Source organism: Molothrus aeneus, chromosome 2 (genome assembly GCF_037042795.1).
Source record: "Molothrus aeneus isolate 106 chromosome 2, BPBGC_Maene_1.0, whole genome shotgun sequence".
Lineage (NCBI taxonomy): Eukaryota > Metazoa > Chordata > Aves > Passeriformes > Icteridae > Molothrus > Molothrus aeneus.
Window position 1 is genome coordinate 15,439,979 of NC_089647.1, and position 12,777 is coordinate 15,452,755.

Below are 12,777 nucleotides of genomic sequence, written 5' to 3' on the forward strand. Positions count from 1 at the left end.
ATGCATTTACCTCATCATGGAACAGATCATAAGATGCACATCTCCTGGATGTACTTTTGAACAGATGTTGTGAATCCACTGGTTTGCAACTGAGAAGTGAATCTGAGAAGTGAATCTTACAGAGGTACCATTCCCCAACATAAAATGAAGAGAAAGGGAGCAGAATCCTGGAGGTACTAAGGTGCCCTCATCCTTCATTCTTACTGATCTACTCATAGCTTAAGCCAAATATCTTTGTGGCTTTAAGATGACCAGTAAATCAAGGGGAAAGTGAGCAGTTTACTTAAGTAACCTTCCCTAGCCAGTGTCACAGTTGCTTCCTTATAGTCACTAATACTCCTTGTACAGAAATGTTTTATAATTTATTCAGGATGGTAAAGTTTGTTTGGGCTTATGACACATTAGGATTTATAGACTGAATTGATGAAGAATTACTTTGCTTCTAGATGGTTCATAGTATATGAACCTATTCAGTCTTGGTTGTAACCTGTTGGCTCCTGGGAAAGTTCTGGTTTTTTGTATCATGTACCAGGAAAAATAAAAAATAACATCAACAAATCAGTGATGGAACGGACAGTGAAAGTAGCTAAGAACTGAAACAGGCACATGAAAGGCAAAGATGATGACTTTCTTGGTATTGCAAAACAAACAAAACCCAACTAAAACTAAGCAAAAAAAAAACCCAAAAAACCAAACTCAAAAAGTAAATAATTTTTTTCATTATCAAGAATATGTGGGCTCAGAATTGAAGCCTTGTGGGGCTACTTGCCCACTAGGCCTTGGTCTGAGAAAGCATTTCAGAAAGTAACTTATCGTGCCTGTATTTTAACAGTGACCTTTCTCCTTTCCTAGGTGTTAAAATAATCACTCAACAGGTGCAGCCCAGTAAAATCCTTCCCAAACCAGTTACAGCGACCTTGCCCAGCAGTAGCAATTCACCCATTATGGTGGTTAGCAGTAATGGGACTATCATGACAACTAAACTGGTCACTACTCCCACTGGTAAGTTATGGCTCTGAGAAGGGAAGGGAGGGTAAATCCAGACATACAGGTGATCAAGCATGGTTTCCTAGGGTTAAAAAAAAAGGCACTTACCTCTTCTGAACAGTGGGCACAACAGCACATTCACAATCCTGTTGTTTTATATTCTAGTTCAGGATTTTTTCACTGAGTGCTCTTTTATTCCACTGTTGGAATTGGTACACAAAAATACCAATGTTCCTTCCCCACTGGGTTTATTTTTAAGGAAGTTTTTATGCAATCTATACAGATACTTTGCACTTCTGTAGTACCTTATATTACATGATTTATACTGATTTAACTCAAGCAGACAGGTCAGCACCATTCCTGTTTTGCATAGATGGACTTCAAAAGAAATGTGACTTGCTCATAGTCCTGCAGTGAATTTATAAAAAGACCAGTAAATTAAAATTTAAGCTCCCAGTGTTTTTCTGAGCATCTGGTTGTATTTGTGTTTCTAATAGATAATAATGCAGACTGTTCTGATGGTAAACTTGCATGAGGAAAACTTAAAAGGTAGCTTTATCCTGGTTTTCAGAAAACTCTTCATTTCCTTATTTTTTTTAGCATGGGCTGGGAATATTAGAACCATGAAATTGTTATGGTTGGAAAAGCCCTCTAAAATCATCAAGTCTGACCATTAACCCAGCACCACCGTGTTCACCACTAAAAACCTTGTCCCAAGTGCCACATCCACATGGCTTTTTGAATGCTTCCAGGGATGTTGATTCTACCACTTTCCTGGGCAGCTTGTTCCAATGTCTGACCACCCTACCCGTGAGCAATTTTTTCATAATATCCTTCCTGAACCTCTCCTGGTGCAACTTGAGGCCATCTCCTCATGTCCTTAGCATAAACTAATGATTAATACTCTGTTTATAACTTTTAAAGTAGCCCACAGGTACATTTTTGAGTGCATTAGAAAAAACAAATGTTTTGCAGTTTCATTTCATTGGTAAGATCTGTATTGTACTCTCTTGGATGTGAACACATCTTTCTGGATGAAAAAACTGCTTTCCTCTTTGATCTTTAGCAATTAAGGGCACTATCTCCAGCATTACAAGCAAAATGGAATTTCAGTGTTTGTGTAGCTGTTGTTATTTTTTAACAAGTTTCTTTTGTGGACTCAGTTCTCTTTGCATTTCAGAAAAGGACTAGTTCTAAAAACCAGCATTTATACTGTGTTGAGAGGTTTCTTTTGTGCTGCTGTATGCTAAGTCCATAAAATAACATCATTGTTGCAAATATTTTTTCTAAGGGTGTTACTTAAACTAAACATTGGTAGTTCTCTTTTTAAGCAATCTATCATATAGGAGAAGTGTCGTTCCTGAGAGGAAGGGATGAGTTCTGTTTGTGTCATCAGATGCCTGACTCCTGGGCATCTAAGGGAGCAAGAGGCAAACCTACAGGCAGAATCTGCACATCTATTAAAAATTACAGTCTTGCACACAAGGACATGAATTAAAATAAGGCAGTCATGGAACATTTGTTAAAATACTCAGAAGACTGTTATGTTCAATTTAAATTTAGTATATACTTGAATATTGCTCTGTGGATTTAAAAATTACTAGAAGAATTAAGAATTAAGAATTTAAAGGGTGGTAGTAGATTGCAGGCTGGGATATCTTCAAATAAATCTGACACTTTTCTCCTAAACTAACATATTTTTTCCACAAACATTAGTAGAGGATTGTGTTGTAAGAGTGAACTCTTTTTTTCTCTCTCTTTAAAACAGGAACTCAAGCAACTTATACACGGCCAACAGTAAGCCCCTCTCTGGGAGCTCGGATGGCTGGAACTCCAGGGGCTGCTACTTATGTGAAAACGACAAGTGGTAGCATCATTACTGTAGTACCAAAATCCCTGGCTACTCTAGGAGGAAAGATCATCAGCAGTAATATTGTTTCTGGTAGGCATATGAGTACTGTTGTTACTGGTAAGACTTTTATTTCAAAAGTAACTTTGGGCTTGCTTTAATTGTTCAGGGCTTTTCTGTGGGTTACATGCTCGAATAGTTATTAGTACCTTTATTGGAGAATTCAGAAGGAAAATAGCTTGAGCATGAAGAAGAAGGTAATAGGTAGAAGTTGGAAGGTGGAGTGTTCTTAAGGATTGTGGTAGTTCTTATGTTTAAGAAGGAAAACAGCAAATGTGAAGGAAAACTGGGAGGAAAGAGAAATGTGGGGTGGGGTATGTTGTACAGAGGACAGAAAGATCAGAAAACACTATTGGCCCAAATTCAAAACATTTTATAATCTCAGTGCTGCCCTTCTCTGTTCCACTGCATATCCAAAGAACCGGAATAAAAATGTACTGTGTATGTTAAACTCAGCCATGCAGTCTCCACCTTATTTTGGTATTTTACCAGTGGCAGCCTGTCTTTCCTTTAGGCCATGTTTCCTTTAAGCTTTCCCTCCCAGCTTTGTGCAGACTGTGCTGGTTACCTTTGTTAGACTGCTGATTAGCCATTGGTCTCCCTGCTGGTTATGTGCTGGTAGAGGTTTCCCAGAAAAGCTGTGGCTGCCCCAACCCTGGAAGTGTTCAAGGCCAGGTTGGATGGGGCCTGGAGCACTGGTGTAGTGGAAGATGTCCCTGCCCTTGACAAGGGTGGAACTGGATGAGCTTCTAGGTCCCTTCCAACACAAATCATTTGGTGGTTCTATCATCTCTGAAGATAGGGTTTCTTTGGGACCAGGACCAAGCACACTGATAACGGTGACAATTTCTTGTATAATTTAGGACTTTGTTGAGCAAAGACCCAACATGGCACCAGCCAGCTCCAGTCACTGCAAGGTGCTGCTCAAGCCATCCAGTAAATGCACTCTTGGGCTGTAATCTGGTAGAGCAGTTTTACAGGTTTTGATTTCCACAGAATTATATTTACTGATGATACAGCATCTTCTTTGGCAACAAGTAAATTTTTTTTAGCCTGTTGTGGGTATAGTGAATTATTAAGACAATATCTTGTAATATACACTTGTAATAAATTATACACAAGTGGAAGTATTCTCCTGAGCAGCAGCTAATGTGGGGAAACCTGTGAGTGATCCTGATGAGGATAATAGTGGTTGTCCTGAAAGAACACAAGTTTGGAAATCATGCCTGCTTTTTTCTTTTTGTTTGCTTAATTGTTTTTGCTAAGGGAGCAGTCTTTAGATGCCTCTGAAGTCAGTAGGATTAAATAAATCATAATCTTGTCTCAACATGTCTTCCCTTTCCCAGAATTGGTAGAATTGTTAATCTGAAATAGGTTGTGAAGAATTTACAGGCATGACTACTGAGTAGAAGGTAGTAAAGGGAATCCTTGGGTTTGCAGCTCCGTTGTGACTGAATGGTGTTTTCCTCTGGAGAAAGGAGAAATTGTGATAAAAAGCTGTAGCTTTTTATCATTGAGTAGCTACAACATCATCAACAGTATCATCAACATTGAGTAGCTACTGCAATGGTAGTCTGATAGCACTGATGACTGATTCCAGTGTATGGACTTTTGTAGACTCTGGAAGGCTGACCAGAATTACCTGTCAGTGCAGGTAACTAAAAACCTGATAAAGGGAATGGAACTAATTAAATACTAACATAGGAATAGCTATAGCCAGGTCAGCTCTTCAAAAAACAAAGAAACAAACAAAACACAAAAAAAACCAAAACAAGACAAAAAAAAAAAAACCCCAAAACAACTAACCAAAAAAGAAAAAAAGCCCCCCAAAAATCACAAAAGAAGAAAGAAACACAAACCAGCAAAAAACACAAAACCAACACGCTTCTAAACTTAGCTTTTATGGACTGGTTGTGAAACAATAGCTTTTTTTTTTCTTTCTTTCTTTCAATCCACTACTCATCACTTGCATTACAACTGAAAGAGGTGGTGTTTCTCTTGACTGGAGATACTCTTCTATAGATGACCTCTGTAGAAGAATCTATGTACCAAGGATGTATTTGTCTGTGCAAATAGGAGCTTGAGTTGAGTATTAATGATGTCCTTATCCCACCCTAACTCCAGCCTTTGACAAGTTCTACATGTTTGCTTGAGAAAGCTGTGTTAGTCTGCTCTGTACCTTGTGAGAAGGGGTTGCCTGTCCTAATGTAGAATACATTACATTCCCCTGGGCACACCAGTTTTTACTGTAGGTGAAAGATTTCTTGAATTGGCATGTAATCTTTCCATGCTGAGTTGGGTAACATGAATTCCCACTCCAGATGCTGCTGGTTTCTTGATGTGCTGTCAGATTTAAATACAATGATTCTTCTATAGCTCACCAGCTTCTGTGGTGAAAGGAAATATACAAAATGTGATAAATTGCACATTATTTTTTTTCCCACAAAAATTTAGGAACTACGACCAAAATCACTACAATACCAATGACATCAAAACCCAATGTGATTGTTGTGCAAAAAACTACTGGAAAAGGAACTACAATTCAAGGGCTTCCAGGCAAAAATGTTGTCACAACACTGTTGAATGCTGGGGTAAGTGTTTCAAGTCTCAAATTAAGAGCCTGGTGACAAGCTGTGTGGTGGCTGCTGCTTGTCCTCCATTCTGCTAAAGGCTCAATTAAAAGCAAACTGTGCATGAGCTCCTTAACAGATCTGGCATGCCTTGATGTCAGGGATCTTTAAAAACTGACTGTGGTTTGCAGAACATGCTTAAAGCAAACTGGGGATGTTTTCAAAGATAAAGGAAAATATAAATTTTAGAACTTCTTTTCCCATGGATAATGATTTTGTATTGCTGGAGCAAATAAGTGGATGAAAATTACTAGAATAATTTAGCCTATTTGCTAAGTGAGAATGAGATGAAAATTACTAGAATAATTTAGCCTGTTTGCTCCAGTGAGAACCAGGGTCCTGTGTTAATAACTTGCATCTCCAGCTATTTTTCATTTGGGTATAAAGGGCAGAAATAAACTGACCTCACAGTAGGGGAACCACTTTCAGTTAACGTGGTGTGTAACATTGTGGCATCCTGTGCCCTGGGTAGTGCATAGTGGTGAATTATTTTTTGGGTAATCTGAGGTATACCCAAGAATAAAATTAAGTTTCTGGCATCAACTGAGCTTATCTGTAAGTACTAATAAATAAAAATGATCAATGTTCCTAGATAAAACTGTGAGATTTAATATCTTATTCCTGTAAAAATTTAAAAGGCTGCTTGAGTAGCAGAAAGGGTTTTTTTTAATCTTTTATGGGGTTTTTTTTAAGTTTTGAACTTCCCTAGTTTTAGAATTAAAGGTGTATTTGCAGACAAGTGCAAATATTATGATGTTACACAATAGTAGCTACCAAAATGGGATGGTATTTTTGAAACACGTATGGTGGGATTTCCAGCTATTTCATGAATGTTGGTAGGAACTGGCTACTACTGTGCTACTCACTTGGTTTGTTACTATGCAGAGCTTAAAAAATCATGCTCAATGTCTTTGCTCTTCTTAAGCTATCAGGACATGCTCAATGTCTTTGCTCTTCTTAAGCTATCAGGAGTCTAGTCATATGTAAACACTATTCTGTAGTTGAATGATTCCTGTGAAAGTGCTGTGAATCTGGATTTTTTGATGAAGTGAACTTTTAATTGAAAAAAGTCCATGCGTAATTAATATCTTGGTCCTGCAGACAATGCAAAAAATCTATATTTAAATGATGTTTTAGAATCTCAATTTAAATCTTTTTTTAGAATCTCAGTTCAAGTTTTGTAGATGTCTTGCCAAACTTAGTGTTAACAGAAATTCGTGGTCTTTAAAAAACATGTGTGAAGGATTTGAAGAAAGTTCCAATTTTAAAAACTTCCATGTCTTTTAGTTACTTCTTTTTATTCACCCCTTCAGAGCTACTTGAAAGATAAGGTAATGGAAAAGTGGATTTTGGTAGCTTTTTCCATTCAAAACCATAGGGGTTTTTTGTTCTTGATTGTGTAATGTGTTTTCTATCAAATAAATGTAGTTGTAGCAGCAGATTTATTTCATGGTACACACACTCACATATAACTATATTTTTTTTGGAAAATTGGGTCTCACTGAACAATTCCATTAAGTTAATCTGTAAACTTTGACTTCTCTACAGGGGGAGAAAACTATTCAGGCAGTGCCAGCAGGAGCAAAACCTGCTATCATCACTGCCACAAGACCCATCACAAAAATGATTGTTACACAGCCAAAAGGAATAGGGTCCACGGTCCAGCCAGCCACCAAAATCATCCCAACTAAAATTGTTTATGGTCAACAAGGGAAAACACAGGTACAGTGAGGACCCCTTTCATTTTTTGGAATGTACCCCTAAATTTTAATGGGAAGTAAATAATTTTTCAATGTGTTTCCTCATTTGTTCCAGGTTTAATATATATCTGTGGGGAATGAGAATTAGTGGCGTAATGAGGTGGCCTCGATCCTGATTTCTCAAGCACAGTATCTGCATTTGTTAGCTTTTTGTGAAGGCCTAGAGCAAGCCAAAAAGATTTACTAAGCCTTTTCTGGAGCTGAAACTGTCTGGCCATGGCTCCAGATACTTGTTTACATCTTACAGCTGATGGTTTAGACCATTAGAAATAAAGATGCAGAATCTGGACATAGGTCATTCATCAAATCTGAGGTTTTATTGAAGTTTATTTTCTGCTTAATACCTGTTCTGGCTGTCCCTGCAACCTTGTGTAGTTGGTGGGGCTGTATACAGAGAATCTGGCTTATTTCTGGATGCTTTCAGTTTCAGCTTTTTCTCTGGCTGCACTTAGTATTTGGAAGAACTAAGCTTTTATGAGATGTAACATTTTGTGTGTTTTGGTTGTTCAAGACTGTATTTATTGTGGAAGTGCTTGTCCTTATCAGTGCAGTGCATGTTCCAGCTCACTTGCATAGCTTTCTCTTACCACACTGGTTTTATCTAGTCCTGAAAAATAACTGTTTAGTGGTTTATTGTGTTAAACACTTCCAATTACTGAGTGAGAAGCACATTCTTGTGCATTGCCATTTACTTGGACTTTTTGGTTTATAATCAAAGTTGCTGAATTTAGAGGTAGACTTTCTAAGTAAAATATTAATAGTATGTAGGTGGTGTACATAGATCTGAATGGCACCCTGTACTCTGATTGCTCAGATCTGTTTTCTTGAGTGCTTTTACTATAAACAAAATTTACCTTTCTAATTAGGTCCTCATAAAACCAAAGCCAGTGACATTTCAAGCAACAGTTGTGAGTGAACAAACCAGACAGCTGGTGACTGAAACGTTACAGCAGGCTTCAAGGGTAGCAGAGACAGGAAACTCATCTCTCCCGGAAGTTAAAGAAGAACCACAAACCTACACTGACAGTAGTTCTTCTTCTACAGAGTCTTCCCAGAGCTCTCAAGGTCTGTGTTGGTGTCACATAATGTATGAGTGGACTGTCTTCCAAGCATGCCAGCTTGCTCCAGAGAGCTCTATGTGTCTCCTTTTAGCACAGGTTTCACCCCACCTGTTTGCCGTGAAGCACCGTTGTTCCCGTACTTTTATATTTTTCTTTCTTTTGAGCTACTTACTATATGCTTTCATTAATCGTGAAGAGTGGTGATAAAGGTGTCTTGCTGGGCTCCAACTTGCTGTTAGAATGCAATCTGTTCCCTCTTCCTGCAGAGTCTGCCAGAGGTGGGCAGGGTAGCAAGTTATGGAGGTTATTTTGGCAGTCCATGCTCTGCCACTGCCTTTCCAGATTGTATCAAAGCATCTCTCTGCTGCATGTCTGAAAGCTGCCATGGGACCAGCACAGATCTTGGTCCTTTTATAGATGTGTACATGCATCAGGACATATAGCAGACGTACATCCTGATGGGAATTCTGCCCTGGCTTCAAGCCATGATACAGATCCAGCTCTTTGTGTGTAAGAGGAGCAGTAAATAATAGGGCATAAACAAAATCCAACCTGTGTTTGGGAGTGACCATGACACTTATCAGTACAGCAAATTAAAGCAAGTGTCTCAGTGAAACCTTTGTACCTTTTCTATATAATTTCGTAACTGTTGGTCTATATGGCCATCTAAGTAAGTTTTAAAAAAGTTCTGAAGATTCAACCAACTTACCAAAATTTAGGTGCTGTTAGTTGAGAATACTGAATACATGTTGATCACCTGAACTGCTAAAACTTTCTGGAAAAAAAGTTTAATCCAAGGCAAATTCAACATACAAACAAACCTGCTTGATTTTTCAAACAAAATCTTCTACAAAAAACTAAGATAGAGAACTTTTGGTTTTTTGCTGGAAACTGTTCATAACATCAACAGTGTTTTACTTCAAGAATCAATTGAAATAGAAACTAAAGTGTTGCAGAATGAGAGTATGCATCCTTGGCAATGTTCAAAACTAATAAGTAATGAGTAATTTGGTATAATTTTGAATTATCACCCTCCTTTAAAGCAAGAAGTTGGATGAGAGCCCTCCAACCCAAAATGGTTGTATGATGACTTGAACTGGCACAGGTTGCCCAGAGAAGCTGTGGCTGCCTCATCCCTGAAAGTGTCCAAGGCCAGGTCAGACATGGCTTGGAGCAACCAGGTCTAGTGAAAGGTGTCCCTGCCCTTGGCAGGGGGTTGGAATGAGATGAGCTTTCAGGTTTCTTCCAACCCAAACCATTCCATGATTTTATGATGTGCCTTTGGTTTTTTTGCAAACAGATTCTCAGCCTGTAGTCCATGTGATTGCCTCAAGAAGTCAGGATTGGTCAGAACATGAAATTCCTGTGGACACAAACCCTACAATAATTTACCAGGATGTATCCAGTGAATCTCAGTCAGCTACTTCCACAATAAAAGCTTTGCTGGAACTTCAGCAGACAACAGGTCTGAAAACCCATAAGATTGTTTAGGATAACTTCAGAGGTTATTTTTTGCTTAAGCAGGCTTTTTGTAATAAGTTTTGTAATTGAAAAGCACTTATCTTGAATCAACTTGATTCCTTCTTTTTTATCCTGTATCAGTTTGTTTGCATCTATAGTGTTCACTATATTTAATTAAACTAGTACATTTATATTGTAGGTTTATTTTATTGTGAAGGTTTATGTATTAGCATTGATTTTATGCTTTGCCTTTCTTCTAAAGCAGTGAAGGAAAAGTTGGAATCAAAGCCAAGGCAGCCTACCATTGACTTGAGCCAAATGGCTGTTCCAATCCAGATGACTCAAGAAAAGAGGCATTCTCCAGAAAGCCCTTCAATTGCTGTTGTAGAGTCAGAACTAGTGGCTGAATATATCACAACTGGTAAGTGTCTAAGGTTAGTGTGAGGGTGGCTTTGCAGTTGAAGTCTGAGGACTTAATTTTAGAGTTTTCTTACAATAGGTTTTACTTTTGTGTTTTTGCTGTAATTTTCTGTAGAGGAAATGAGTATTTTCTTCCACTCCTGAGACCCTGTGCAGGGGACAGAGATTGCATCTGCCTTGCTGGGCCACAGGGGAGAATGTTTCTAACTGAAACAGAGTGGTTGCTTCAAGATAGCCCACTTGAGTAGATTTTCCATTCCCTGGACGTAGAAGACAGACTGTCCCAGCACCCTGAAAGGAAAATGTGCAGTAAGAAGAAAGTAGAAAATTAAGCTAGAGGAACCATAGGCTAGATTTTGTACTTACTGAAATGAGTCAGACATTGAGTTTGTTAAAATCCATTTAGTCCCGACTTAAAGCAAGGTGTGCATTTAACAGGGTAATGTAGCCCCAGTTTCTTCATTTTCAAGAAAGCCTTGAACTAATAAATATGCCCTTCTAAAATATATAAGTTACTTAAATTCATCTCTTTAAATTCTTGACTCCTATTTGGACATCCATTTTGTGTAAGTCCTTTCTCTTGTCTCTCTGATATTCCCTACTACCCCAGAACACTAGCTATGAGACACTTTCCCATACATACATGAAAGGATCAGATTACCTGTTTCCCATTTTCATTTCTTAAACCCATATTGTTGGCCTCTATATTATTTGGAAAATGAAAGCAAAAACAAATTCTACATTGGAAAAGAGAAATAAAACTTAATTGTATTAAACTGTATTACTACATATCTGTAGCTCCATGATTTTAGTGCTAAATGTCTAATCTGATTTTTTCATTTTGTTCTCTACTCTTCCCCTTGCTCCCATCCCTTGAATGGCCTGAATTTAAGTTGTGTGAAATTTGGGCTGGGGGGATGTTATTATTTTTCTTTTGAATAGCACTTACTGTATCTGGCTTCAATTTCAAATATTTGAATCATGTTCCCTTGGATCTCCTTTAGAACAAACTCCAAAGTATAATAAATGGTGTTAAAGTGCTTTCCAATTAGCAGTCAAATATCTTCACTGATACAGATGTTGTGCATTGGGCTTCTCTTCAAGGTTCCAGTTTTTGATGGGTCTTGCTGTGAAAATTGATGTACAAGAGGGCCTTTTGCAGGGAGGATGGAAAATTACAGTTAGTGTCTTTGTAGACTTCAGTACTTTTCTTTTTTCTTAGAAACCATACAAAGTGCAATGGCTAAAAATTTCCTGGAGATATGGAGATACTGTTTTAAATATTAGAATTTCTGTAAACATTGATTTGAAATGTGGCAATCTTCCAGAGAAGTGCAGACTCCTATGGGCTGGCAGCAGCAGGTTCTGCTGCAGCACTAAACTGGTTATTTTGCACTTAGGTTTTTGTCCCTTCCCCCAGTTTCTCTGAACATTGCCAAGGAATGCAAGTAACTGAGTTTCTTTTTGGTTTGATTCGTGCTTCTCTGAATTTATCAGTAACCCACATAGCTATATTTTCTGCTAAAAATTCAGTAGTAAGATAGTAAAGAACCTATAGTCTGTTGAGAAGTGTCCTGCATGCGCCTAGACCAAAGGATTTGGGAGCTGGGATTCAGAGTGTGCTTCCTCATGAGATGAAGGGAACAATTCACACATCTTAGTGTCGCCGTTTTTTGTCTGTCTGCAGACTCAGGAAGACAACACTGTATTGGTTCACATTCGGAAGAATATCTACACAACCATATAGGTTAGAAACTTTATTTTTAAATTAAGTTTTCAATTGTGTAGGAATTGTTGGGAGATATCCAGGATAAATCTGGCACAGCATGCAGGCCAGTATTGATGTAAACCAACTTTCTTGGAGTGAGAAAGTAAAATTATTATATTAATTCAAAATTTGACCTTTCTTTAAAAAAGACATTTCGGGAAGGTCACTAGAAATTTTTTAATTTTAAGTTACGTTACAACTGAGTTTAAACTTTGCTTGTTCTCCTTCGGTGATTAAATACTTTGTAACTAAGAAATTAGATTACACAAATATTTGCATGTTAGTATGGACAGACATAAAGAGATTTGGATTCATATCCTGTCAGTGATTGGAATATAGAATTTTTCTGGTTTTTTTTTTCCCTCAGCAGCACATGATTTTTCTATCAATCCACTGTTTAATTACAGGCCTATAACTATAGCTCTGTAACTCAAGTTAGATCTGTTCTCAAAAGTGACATAGACCCATAACAAGGTCTACGTTTTTTGATCTATCATTTCTGATCAGCCTCATTTGCTTTAATAAAACCCAAACATTTTCTAATCTATCTTCTTTTGCTAATCTAATCTTGTTAATTTTCCAAATTTAGTTTATGCTCACCTGGTGAGCAAGGCTTGCTGTTCGTAATTGCAGTCAATTGTGGACGTGCTTTTAACAGTGTAAAAACGACATAATAACTTGTGTTCTACAGCAATATTCTAGTGCTGTATAAAGAACCCAGCTGAACATCACATATAAACTCTGCTTGCAAAATTGATGTATTGGGAAAGGGTGGCCAGAG

At 37.8% G+C, this 12,777-nt stretch overlaps 1 protein-coding gene across 5 annotated transcripts in view; it reads left to right on the top strand.

Moving 5' to 3' along the window:
• EMSY (EMSY transcriptional repressor, BRCA2 interacting) overlaps positions 1 to 12,777 on the top strand; it is a 42,132-nt gene that overhangs the window by 22,246 nt on the left and 7,109 nt on the right. For 2 of the 5 annotated variants that reach the window (XM_066571960.1, XM_066571963.1), the window contains exons 9-16: positions 853 to 1,002; positions 2,756 to 2,929; positions 5,351 to 5,487; positions 7,075 to 7,248; positions 8,153 to 8,351; positions 9,648 to 9,812; positions 10,071 to 10,229; positions 11,916 to 11,975. In XM_066571960.1, the coding sequence (XP_066428057.1) occupies positions 853 to 1,002; positions 2,756 to 2,929; positions 5,351 to 5,487; positions 7,075 to 7,248; positions 8,153 to 8,351; positions 9,648 to 9,812; positions 10,071 to 10,229; positions 11,916 to 11,975 (1,218 nt within the window). The remainder of the gene's footprint in view (positions 1 to 852; positions 1,003 to 2,755; positions 2,930 to 5,350; positions 5,488 to 7,074; positions 7,249 to 8,152; positions 8,352 to 9,647; positions 9,813 to 10,070; positions 10,230 to 11,915; positions 11,976 to 12,777) is intronic. The other 3 variants (XM_066571961.1, XM_066571964.1, XM_066571962.1) reach the window with 3 other exon arrangements.